The sequence below is a fragment of the Botryllus schlosseri genome, chromosome 15 (genome assembly GCF_051294905.1).
Source record: "Botryllus schlosseri isolate E-star chromosome 15, Bs_hap1, whole genome shotgun sequence".
Taxonomy (NCBI): domain Eukaryota; kingdom Metazoa; phylum Chordata; class Ascidiacea; order Stolidobranchia; family Styelidae; genus Botryllus; species Botryllus schlosseri.
In genome coordinates, this window is record NC_137250.1 from 861924 (window position 1) to 873780 (window position 11857).

Here is an 11857-nt window from a genome sequence, read left to right on the forward strand (position 1 = left end):
TATTTTTAGGTCCTGTTCACAAATACAAACGGTTGAGTGAAGAACGTGGCGCTTCATTACAGATATACAAGATCATGCAAACGTAGAAATTCAGCAGACACAGTGATACACGTGGAAAATAAATGTACGAATCATGACTGCAATTCACGGCATCAGTTAGAGCTGGGCGGAATCAAGCACAGGGGGGTTTGATTCTGAATCCAGTATTAGGCTGTTACAGATATCAATGAATTATTTTCAATATACCGATATTTGGGCCACACATTTGAAGAGAGAACAATAATACGGTAACTACATCAGAAAACATTGTCCCGAAACTAAGCAATCTTGATTAACGTTGCAGTGATATCAGCGTCAATAATTTAACAAACCGATCAGTGATTGTAAGTTATTTCAATACAGACATACATCATAAAAAATGGCTGCTTGGGAGGTTAATATGGAGAAGAAATATCATGGAGAAGAAATATCATGGCAAAATGAAGGAAGCGGGCATTGATTCTGAGATATTTTCAGAAAATTGGTAACTATTGCCGAATAATAAGGCTGGGAAAAATCGAGTGCCTCAGTATCAGCATCAATTCAATGGGCAGCCTACATGAATAAATGCCGATAATACAGCAATCAGATAAGCTTCCTCGTGTTAAAAAAAAAATTATAAGCTTTTACAGGAGAGAAAAAGAAGTTATCATACTCTATTTGTACACACTAGAGCAGGGGTTCTCAACTTCCCTTGTACAACGGGCCGCATTTTAACAGCAGAAGACGCTGCGGGCCGCAGAACAATATTAACATGTATTTGTAGGCGAATGTTAAATTTAGGCTACTGTAGCCTATATTTACCAGTCGTATACGAAAATTTAGTACGTTTTGTGCATTATAATGAACAGCATTCGTAGGTTTGCAGCTGCTGCTTCTTGTGAGACGATGTATCTTCTAGCGGCACAAGTATATCCCTTCATGGAGCTTGCATTGCATTCGTTGCTATGTCGGTATTTGCAACTTCAAACCATTCCACCAGAGAACCGAACTCTCTGTTTCAATGCGTGAGCGAGCAAGTATAAAATTACGGTCACTTTTGCGTTACGGAGGGCATTAGCACATTCAGCTGTGAATGATATGAGAAGTCTCGTGTTCCGGGTCATTTCCGAGCAAACCAATCAACAACCATGCTCCTTTCCTTCAATACCTGGGGCCCGGCAGTAATAGTTACAGAAGTCAGCTTTGTCAAGTTGATATTTTTTGCTGGTCCCCTCCCCGCGTTTACCCAGCCAGGATTTCCTCTACATCAGTGGTTCTCAACCTGGGGGGCGTGAAAGCATTGAAGGGGGCGCGAAGAAGCGGTCAACTGAGAAAATTTTCGCGCTCCGCGCGATTTGCGTCCAGTTCACGCGTGTTTCTCTATATACAGACCTAATTTCATATTTTTAATTCTCTCATCAACACTCATAACCGTCCATGCCATCAAACAATCTGTAGGGGTTGCTAGCATCCCGGTTGGATTTTGTGATATGACGATAAGGGGGGGGGGAGGGCGAAATGTTTCACTATCAAAAAAGAGGGTATGATTAAAAAAAGGTTGAGAACCACTGCTCTACATACATGTCCACTCTGATGAATTTCAACCAGATAATTAGTTATGCAATGTCGGTGGATTCGACCAAAGCGGGGTTGAAGTAGTCTGTGCGGCAACCTTTTAAGACACACCCCTCTTTTTGATAGGGAAAAATTTCGTGCCCCCTTATCGTCATATCACAAATTGCAACCAGAATGCTAGCAATACCAACGGCTAGTTTGGTGGCATGGAAGGTTATGGCTGTTGATGAGAGAATTCTCAAATATGAAATTCGGACTATAGGCCTACACAGAGCAATAATTAAGAACTGGAGATAAATTGGGCGCAGTGCAAAATTTTCTTTGCTTGACCGCAGCTTCGCGCCCCCTTCAGATGTGTTCAGGCCCCCCGAAAGCGCGCCCCCACTTGGAGAACCACTGCTTTCAATAATGAATTATGAAACGAAACAGAGACGATGCAATAAAAGAGCTAAGTATCTAAATCTATTTATAACAATACCGTTTCAGTAAATTGCGTTTATGCTGAAAGATGTCGCGGGCCACAAAATATACGTCTGCGGGCCGCGGGTTGAGAACCCCTGCACTAGAGAAAGCTTGACAAAAAAGCCATCGCATTTTTTTGGCCAAAACGCAATAGCATGCTACAAATTGCTGAATTGAAAGTGAGCCAAGACATATTGGAGCTTGAATCGCCGTAATCGGCATTTCAGAACGACAGGGTTTCCACTAAAAATAACTGGGTATGCCGATGCCTCAGCGATTTGATTCTGAATATAATATTAGGCTTTGAGGCAGGTCTAATACTCGAGTACCAGACATTACGGTGACATAACAGTGTAAATGACTTAAAATCGAAATATCCAACAAACACGATAATGTCAGTTCCGTTTTAGAAGCAATCTGGTATTTCTTGACGATGCGTATTTAAAAGTGTTTTGTAAATATACTGCGGGTTGATTGATCACAATTTCACAGAGAGGACATGCCCAAGAATATGTGTAGCTTATGCAGCACATGTATTAAATGTTGTGATAACTGTGGTTTCCGGCCTAACATGGTAAAAAAGTATTGAAACTTAAATTTTCATTGGTATTATAATTTTTGCTCTCGAACAAAATTGTCTTTCACTCCGGGACTCGGATCATTACAACAGACGCTCGATTCGGATTTGACTACTTGAATCTTTGTACCCAGCCCTAACGACAAGCTAGCCTACTAAGTGATATTGAATGTGATAATACTGCAGTAACACAGGAGTGATTCAACATGCCACAGAAAAATTACACAGCGGGAACAGATTACAAATTTCAGAAAACACTTGAAGAGTAATTAATTGGTTATTGACGGAGTGCAATGTCACTTTGAAACTCGACAGTCAGGGTATGCCTAGCAAGAAATTAGCAAGAAAATCATATATATATGAAGACATCAGCTTGGCAAACAGATAAGTTATCGGTTATTGCCAGTGAACATCAAATTAGGTAAAACAATGTAAACGATAGCACACTAATCAATTTCTATACTGGAATATAAGATTTTAATATGTTCGGTTCAAGTTCACATATGCATTCAAAATCATCTATATAGATTGGGTCATGCTTTAGTAATTCACACTGGTTTGACAACGTCAATATATGAATAAAAGGTAGATTCTGAAATTTTTTACATTGAAACTCAATTAATACTTATGCAGAACAGCAAATATGAAAACAACAAATTTGTGAGGACTAGCGATAAGCTCAGATATCTTATGCCTAAAATCGACACCAAACCATGTACATGGCAACAGGGTTTGACAAGGGATTTCAGCCGAGCACAGTGGTTCTCAACCTTTTTCGTTTTGTGGACCCCTCTAGCCGATATTTGAGCAAAAATTCCCCCTAAGTAAAAGTTGCCGGGTCACTCTTAAAGGTCAATTGTCCCGCGCGAGCACTTGTTTACTGGAAAATGCGACAGACCCTGCGGCTTCAACGCTCTACGACAGAAATGCCTTAACTATTTTGAATCATATACCGGAATACCGCAACCGATACGCTTTGGTAAAGCAGGCTACTTCAGGCCACTTCTGATTATCATCATCAAATTATCAAACACTGAGTCTAGGAAATAAAGAAATAAAAAGAAAACAGGTCGTCACTTTCAGTTGGGGAACCAGTGAGCTAAATTTGGTGAAGATTTTTCCTGATAAATCATCAAGTTCGCTCCTGACCACTTTGGGTTGAATCGATAAATTTGGAATGTATTTTTCATGATTGGGCAGATGTTGGCATTGAGAAAAGGTAACCACTTTCACCTTCGGGCTCGTTGTGATGGATTCTGCATTATATTGCCTCGATTAGGAAAAACTTGATCTAAAGGCTAACGCAGCCCGCAGGCCCAACAACATAGTATTGCAAAACACACTTGTAGCAGACCTAAGCTAGTTTCGAAAAATTGAGGGGGATTTGCACGAAAAGGGAAGATTTAAAATAGCATTTAAACCTTAACATACTTCTAGCTAAAGATCAGCCAAAACGAATGTATTTTTGGAAAGAACTAACTTCATACTTTGTGAACTTGTGAACTTTGTGATTACAGGTGTACCTTTGTATACAATCCTAAAGACCCTAAAAATTACCCCTAAGTAGGGATTTCTCTCCTGGTTGTGAACCACTGGCCCAGTCGTTAACACAAGTAATTGGTTATAGTGACGATGTCATAACGCAGTGTCAAACTTAAAGTTCAAACTTATCAGATCGTGACTCCGCAGGACAGAGTACGTTGAGAATGTAATTTGTGATGAGAGCCGGCACATCGTCGCTGTCTCGCTTAATGGCGTCGAGCAGCCGAATCAAAACTACAAGATTCTCCAAAGAAGGAGAGGTACCAATATCAAACGGAATCACAGTAGTCAGGAATCGCCCAGACGCGAGATCGGACGTATTTGAAGTGCTGAAACTCTTTTTAAGACGACCGAATTTTGACATTGGCGCAGTACCTTGTTGGAATCGCTCTTGCTTGTACTGTACTTCCAAAATATTGGTGATGAAAGCGTTACGTACTTCCTTTTCATACAGTAACTCATCTCTAGAATTCAATTCTGCCAACAAGCTTTCAGATAGTAATCTCACTGACGATTCCAGCTCTGTCAAAAGCCCGTTTAATTCCTCAGTATCCATTCGTTTTAGCGACTTGCTACGTTCATTATCGGATTCATCAAGCATAGCAGCATCAAATTCATCAATTACATCCACTGGGGTTAAATCATTGAAGTCGTCCGCAAGATCGAAAACAATGCTGTTGTCTCCAGATCCTTGATCTTCTTCTGCATCAATTTCGGATATCTGCAAAATCCCTTCCAATTCCTCAATGACTTCGTCCGCAGTTTGTATGCTGGATGTAGCATATCGGTCTGGTGACGTTTGGTTCGTGTGCACCATCAACTTATGCATGTCCATAAGATCGTATAAATCATCCAAAATCGGCTCTGGCTTGTCAAATGTAATGGTATCTTTGACATCATGGCATGAATTCTCAGAGTATAAAGAATGAATGCGTGAATCGCGGAATAATAACACGGGAGGAATCCCGTATGCTTCTGAAATTGCCGCCCACATATTACTGCTAATAAAGTTGCTTTCCAAATCCGATACGTCTTCATCACAAATTCCATCCTTGTCGAAAATCTGAGAGTTTCCAAGATACGTCGACACTTTTTGAGAAAGTTTTGGAAGCTGGCATTTCCGAGGCGGGGATACGGCAAAATCGATCGGCGTCAAAAAATCGCGATCAGCTTGCAAATCGTATTCGGGAGACGAAAATTCTGCCCATTCTGCAGATGTTTGAAACTGGAATCCGGCTTCTGCCATTTCACCAGCCTCGGAATAAACCATTTATCTAAGAGCGGATTTCGTATCTAAGACTGAACTAAAACAAACCAGGTGATTTTATGAGTAGGGGCAGGAAAGTTATTTCTGATCTAAAACAATATTGACATTTCTCCAAATTAAAAAAAATTGACAATATTACGACTTACAGAGAGCTCATGTAGTTAACTTAAGCAATATTGTGTGGAAGTTTGAAATTTATCGCATGTATCAATGTATCATCTTTTCATCTTCAACAGTGTGAAGTAGGTTGAAAGGTGTAAAATGTCAGATGAGCCCTACTGGAAGCTCGGTACGTTTTGCCTGCCCGGTGAGCAGCGATGATTTTCCAAGTTGAAGTAACTTAATAAAAAATAAATAAAACGTAGTGTGAGCACAGGACACCAATTTCATACAGGCAGATGAGTTGTTCGCAGATAGTGAAACCACTAGACATAAGGACAGCACGACTTGCAAAAATATTTTTGACTTTGTTAACGATGATTTTGGCAATATTTTACCTTTTACGCTATACAATTTCGACAAAAATTAATCGCCCTATATGAGCGATTGTTGGTTAAGCAGTCAGTCTTCTGCATTTCTGTCTGGATCACGTTACCCTATCCTGAATTCTGTTGGTGAAATGAAATTAAGATTGGTTTTCAAATTGACAAATTTAAATCTATGGTTTAGGCTACCTCATTATACCCGTCAGTCTCCTTACAAATATTATAAAATATGTGAGATTTACACACAGGCAGCCATCCCACCTCATTTAATTTATTGGATGGAAGGTACCGAGATCCCACCCGGTGTGTGGTCAATCTGGTCATCAGGTCATGAATGACATGATGCTCCCGTATGCCGTAAGAAGTGATAGTCATCACTAATGATGTACGTCCAGACCAGATCTTCCATCCTGCCGATTGTTTCAAAACTTACTATTGATACTTTTTTCCTAGTCAAATCCAAACTGTACGATATGGCATCCTTTGCTGTCAAGCTACCAGTTTTTGAACTACTTCATAATACGGCACAGCACCACATTCATCATCATGAAGACACCACGTCTAAATACGACCCGCTACAGCGCCATTGGAGTAGAGATTCATAATAGAACTCTGCCTGATCGCGTAATTATTGTAATCTCACATAATGCACCAACCGGTAGATAAGAAATTAGAAATTTGCGTAACTTGCCCTGAAACGTATACCTCACGCTCACAACTGACAATACATCATATCTCAACTCGTAACACTCAACACAGTTCGATATCCGGACTTGATCAATTTGAAAACCGAATATCGCCAATAATCATGTTTATATAGCTCAGTGATGTTGCCATGCAAATTTTGATGAAAACTTGTTTTGATTTCAGTGTCAAGCTCTACAAAGATGACTGTTATATACTTGTTGCTAGCCGTTACCTAGACTTACGATTACTATTGCTATCCCGCCTGATCACAAAGATTACAGTCTACAGAGGTCTTGCTCTTGAGAGAGAATCCGTCACCGGCAAATTAAATATGTCGTTAGAGGGCGCTCAAATATCATGGCAAAGCATAAAAGAACTGATTGAACGAACGGGTTCAGTGAAAAAAAAAAGGACTGACAATCCATTGTTCAAGCATAGCATATGGTTCAAGTAACTACTTATGATGTTAGCAACACACATCGTCACGCTCATCGCCTGCCTTTTTTTTATAATTGTGAAGACTACAGCCTCCGGCCTAGAAGATTTCGGTCATATCGGGTCTCCCAGTCTATACCGTGTAAAATATATAGTTAGGATAATATTTTTAAAATGTATACTATTGAACATGAATGTTTGTGGACTCTTTTAACACGTTCTAACAATATTTTTGATCAGCAATAAGTGTGAGAATATGATTGATTTCAATAAGTCGTTTCGATTCCTTCCTGTATGTTTATCATATCGTAATCTTGTCGTGTTTGATCTGATAAAATGAACTGAATGTCAAATGAAATAAATGAATGAAAAATTACAAAATGGACCGAACGTAACCATAACTATCGTCCATCATTGGTTTATTAGCAATTTTTATCAGTTCAATACACCACAAAATTGAGATAAAATGAAATGATAGGAAGGTGTCGAAGCGACTTGGAGTAGTCTATGGAATCAGACACCCATGCACCTGGGCCTAGGCCCTAGGCGATGTAAAGAGGAGGCAAGGTTGTCGTCGCTCCGAATCACTTTACAGCAGTGATTCCCAACCGGTGGTGAATTCCCCACTTAGGGGGGATTTGGAAATTTTTAGGGAGGAATCTGACTTTAGGGTTGTATCGGAACGTAAGATACACTGGGTTCACAAGGTATAGTTCAGTTGTTCTGAACCGGGGGTCCGCGAAGCATCTAAATTTACAAAATAGTTGATAACCTAATATTTTTGAAATTAGGAAAATCACGAGGCATTCCGCTTCATTACAGGTAGAACTAACATCAGCAGAATGACCGTCTTTTATGAAATATCCTGCTGTGCAAACTCATTTTAGCTGCTAAATTGCCATTAGCCTGGCGGGGAGATAGCGTAGTGGTAACGATAACGATAACCCCACCAATCTGACGAATCGGTTCGATTCCCGTCGGAGGTTTATCTGGGCTCCTCCCCCCCCCCCCCCCCCCGTTGCCGTTCTTACGGCGACAAAAAAGCCTAGAAAAAGACCCGGCGAAAGAAAGCACTTTTAAGGAATGGAGAGAACTAGTAGAAAGGGCCGCGGCTTCAAAAAAAGTAAGATCAACAACAAAAAGAAATGTGACGTCGGGCACTCTAGGCCGAGGTGGATGTGAGAGCAAAGGATCGATACTGATGCGTGTCGTTCGACATCCTCTTATCTGTTCATGACATCGCATTGTGTCTTATCGCATTGTACATTGTGTGTGACTTGTTCAGATGAAAAATAAAACCCAACGATATTACAGCCTGCCGATACAGATATTTTGCTGAATAGTATGTTTGCTAGGAATCGGGTAAAAAAATAAATCGTTGTATTAGTAAAGTAAATCATGGTGACATCGAAATGTTCATAAAAATCCATTTTCTCCTGTGATATAGGCCTACATAACCAGCATTTTCCATAAAAATTTCAAGATGAGCTACCAGATAGAAATGAGCAGGCTTGACGTTATTTGTACGATAAAAAAAATTGTTTGTCAATTTTGGTGCCATAATTGTTGTGACCATATACCCAAATGTGTCTGCGGAAGCGCTACGCGTTATTTTTACATTCGCTACCGCCTTTATGTTGTCCAGATGGTATTTTCAGCACTCGTTCATATGAAATCGAAGTCGCTGATTTTAAAGACACGGCCACGTATTTCAAGAAATGCAGTTGCAGAATTCGCTTCGAAATAATAAAAGTCAACCTAATTTCTGTGTGATTATCTCTTACTACTATCTCTCTCTAGTAGTTTCCCTAAACGCATGAGCGATCTCGTCATCTTGTTGTTGTGATTGTGCGACGTGCGTGCTTGTATATATTAGCACGCACGTCGCACAATCACAACAACAAGATGACGAGATCGCTCATGCGTTTAGGGAAACTACTAGCCACGTCACCTCAAGTCGTTTCGCCACCCGCTCTAAGTGGACAGTCGAATGAGGTAGACCCTGGCTTGCTGAGATCCACCGAATCGAGTGCAGAAGATCATCTACCAGCTGAAGTACCGATCGACGACACTAGTGTACCCGCACCGTCTATCAATAGACGCCAGCGCTCAGGCAGAAATGTTTCCCCGCCAGTATGGCACAAGGACTACGTTATTGGGGCACAAATTTTATGTTGATTCCCGCTTCAATCGCCAATAGAGTATTTGGTTGGACGTTCTCTGCACGCTGTATTTTGAACTCCTCAATCAATGCTCGTTGATTTCGTTAGGAGTTGGGGGGGATGTGTGATTATCTCTTACTACTATCTCTCTCTAGTAGTTTCCCTAAACGCATGAGCGATCTCGTCATCTTGTTGTTGTGATTGTGCGACGTGCGTGCTTGTATATATTAGCACCCACGTCTTGTGAGTTGTTGGAGCAATAGGGATTAGGCTAGTCGATGCAACTGTTCTTTTGTATTTCAGTTTGATCATTTATTAAGGTATTTAACCTATGAATAAATGCAAAGTTGCACAATTTCTGATATAAAATAATATAAAAACATAAATAGTATGATATTATTTTCAAGAAAAGTCATTTTGTTGCTGTTTGTCACTAGCCTACAGTTTTCATTTGCACAGGACAGATGACGATTGTACGATAATTGAGCAAAATTTAAACTAAAAATTCGGGGGGTCCGCGGGGTCCAGGACGGTCCAAAAGGGGTCCGCGAAGACAAAAAGGTTGATAACCACAGGTTTAGATTATTTATGGTAGAACTGTTAAGTATGAAACTATTTATTTACAATTGTATGTTTTTTCTTTGCCGGATTATTACCTATAGGTAGGCCTATATGCAGGGTTGCCATACCGTCCTTATTTCTAAGATTTGTTCTTATTTTGAAGGGCCACGCCTTGAAAAACTCAACTGTCCTTATTTCTAAGAAATGTCCTTATTTTTGACTTGCGTCCTTCTTTTGTCTTATTTTCAACCACTACAGAAATTTGATCGTTTTACTCTGGTATTTGTGTTGCATAATATTCTAAAATTATGCATTTTCGTAAGAGATTTTGTGACATCATAGATGAAAGGAACTCTCGTGACGTACACACCACATGATTTCGCTTCTAAGTGGTAGGATATAGCTAGGGCAGTGAGTTTAGGTATTCATGGTGTTTGTCGACTGCTATGGTCATTCACACCAGCAGGTCCATATTCTTCATTTCTAGTCCGTAACTGCTGACTTATAACACGGCCCACTTCTAGGCTTTTTGTGAGACACCGCTTAAACGGATGAGGTAGCGAGGACGAGCCTAGATAAATCTCCAACGCTTAGGTATAGGACTTTGAAGGCGACCTCGGTCAGACTCGAACCCGCAACCCATTGGAATTGCAGCCACTGCGCTATCTCGCCACGTATAAGGGCAGTCAGGGCCGTAACAGCACTTCGTCAGGCCCCCAAAAAAACCTTCGTCTTGGGCCCCCCATAGGCTGATAAACCTAACTTCTGGGCGGCTTCGCCCCCCAGACCCCCCTCAGCCTGTGCGCTGTTTCCCGCTACTTATCCTCTACATTGGCTGTCCATCCTGTGTGTCAGTTTTTCTCGCCTGAACGCGCAAAGCGAGAGAAATTTTTATAATTCGATGACTGAATCGGTCAATATGATCGGGAATTGCATATATATTGCCGTTAGTTTTACCCTCTGTCTGCTCACGTAACCGGATTTACCGGTAGAGCTGAGTGAGGGGTGTTTGAAAAGGTAGGAACCCTCAATAATAATTAAACATCTCCGGGTGTATACCCGTTGCCAAGAACGAAACAACACTTCGTCACGCCCCCACCCCCCCCCAAAAATAACTTGAGTCATGGGCTTCAATAAGGTGATAAACCGGCCCCCATCACGTTGTTCGCTTTTTCAACGAAATTATAGTGGTACCGTTTCGTGAGTCAGCGAGCCAGGTGCGCAAATTTTTGATAAGTCATGATAAATCGGTCAATATGGTCGGTAGTTGCATATATATTGTTATGAATTATTGTCCTATCTACTCATAATTACCTGGATAGCTAAGTGAGGTGTCTTCGAAACTGTAGAGTCCGTAAATAATAATTAAACATATTCGGGTGGGCGGACCCGTTGGTATGACTTCGTTACATGATGTTATTTCGTGACCTCCTGTCTATCAAAAAATATAGAATCGGCCAAACGTATTAAACTAAAAGTTCACACAATTTCAAATTGGTATTTCTTCGCTTCCATATAATTTTTCTCTGCGGGACGGTATTTGTCTTGTGAGATTCAGATTGCCAAGACAGGAACATTCGGTGCTAGTCAATTAAACCTAGGTGTATTATGTAGGCCTACATATAACGAAGTTTTTGGTCATTATAAGGGCAGTCCCTTTCGGCCAAGGTTTTCTCGCCGCCGATCGTTCTGGCCCACTTCTTGGAGTCGTATATTACATGGCCTAAAACTTTATGTCTTGGTGCGTCGCGCGGCGATAGCCAACGCCGATATGCCCATTTCTATAAATGTTGCGTATTTTTTCTTCGGGGAAGAGTACCCAGTAATCAAGATATTTGGCAACCTGAAATCGCGCGCAGTGCGAAAATTTTTTGATAAAGATAAAGTTCCACAAATTTCCAAAAAATATTGTATAATTTATGCTAATTCACGAAATAATTTTGGGCCCCCTTCGAGCTCGCCCCCCCCCCCAATTGGGTGGTTTGGGGTGCGGCAGTTACGGTCCTGAGGGCAGTGAGTCTGAGTGGTGGTATAGCAGTTTCGGCTGTACCAAGCTATCACAGCGGACCTCATTTTAGCAGTA

General features: G+C 40.9%; 1 protein-coding gene across 1 annotated transcript; it reads right to left on the bottom strand.

Moving 5' to 3' along the window:
- Positions 1 to 2: 2 nt before the first annotated feature.
- On the bottom strand, positions 3 to 6635 carry LOC145456846 (fasciculation and elongation protein zeta-2-like). Its single transcript, XM_080334972.1, has one exon. The coding sequence runs from the start codon at positions 5445 to 5447 to the stop codon at positions 4290 to 4292; it is 1158 nt and encodes a 385-aa protein (XP_080191098.1). The 5' UTR covers positions 5448 to 6635; the 3' UTR covers positions 3 to 4289.
- Between the last annotated feature and the right edge of the window lie 5222 nt (positions 6636 to 11857).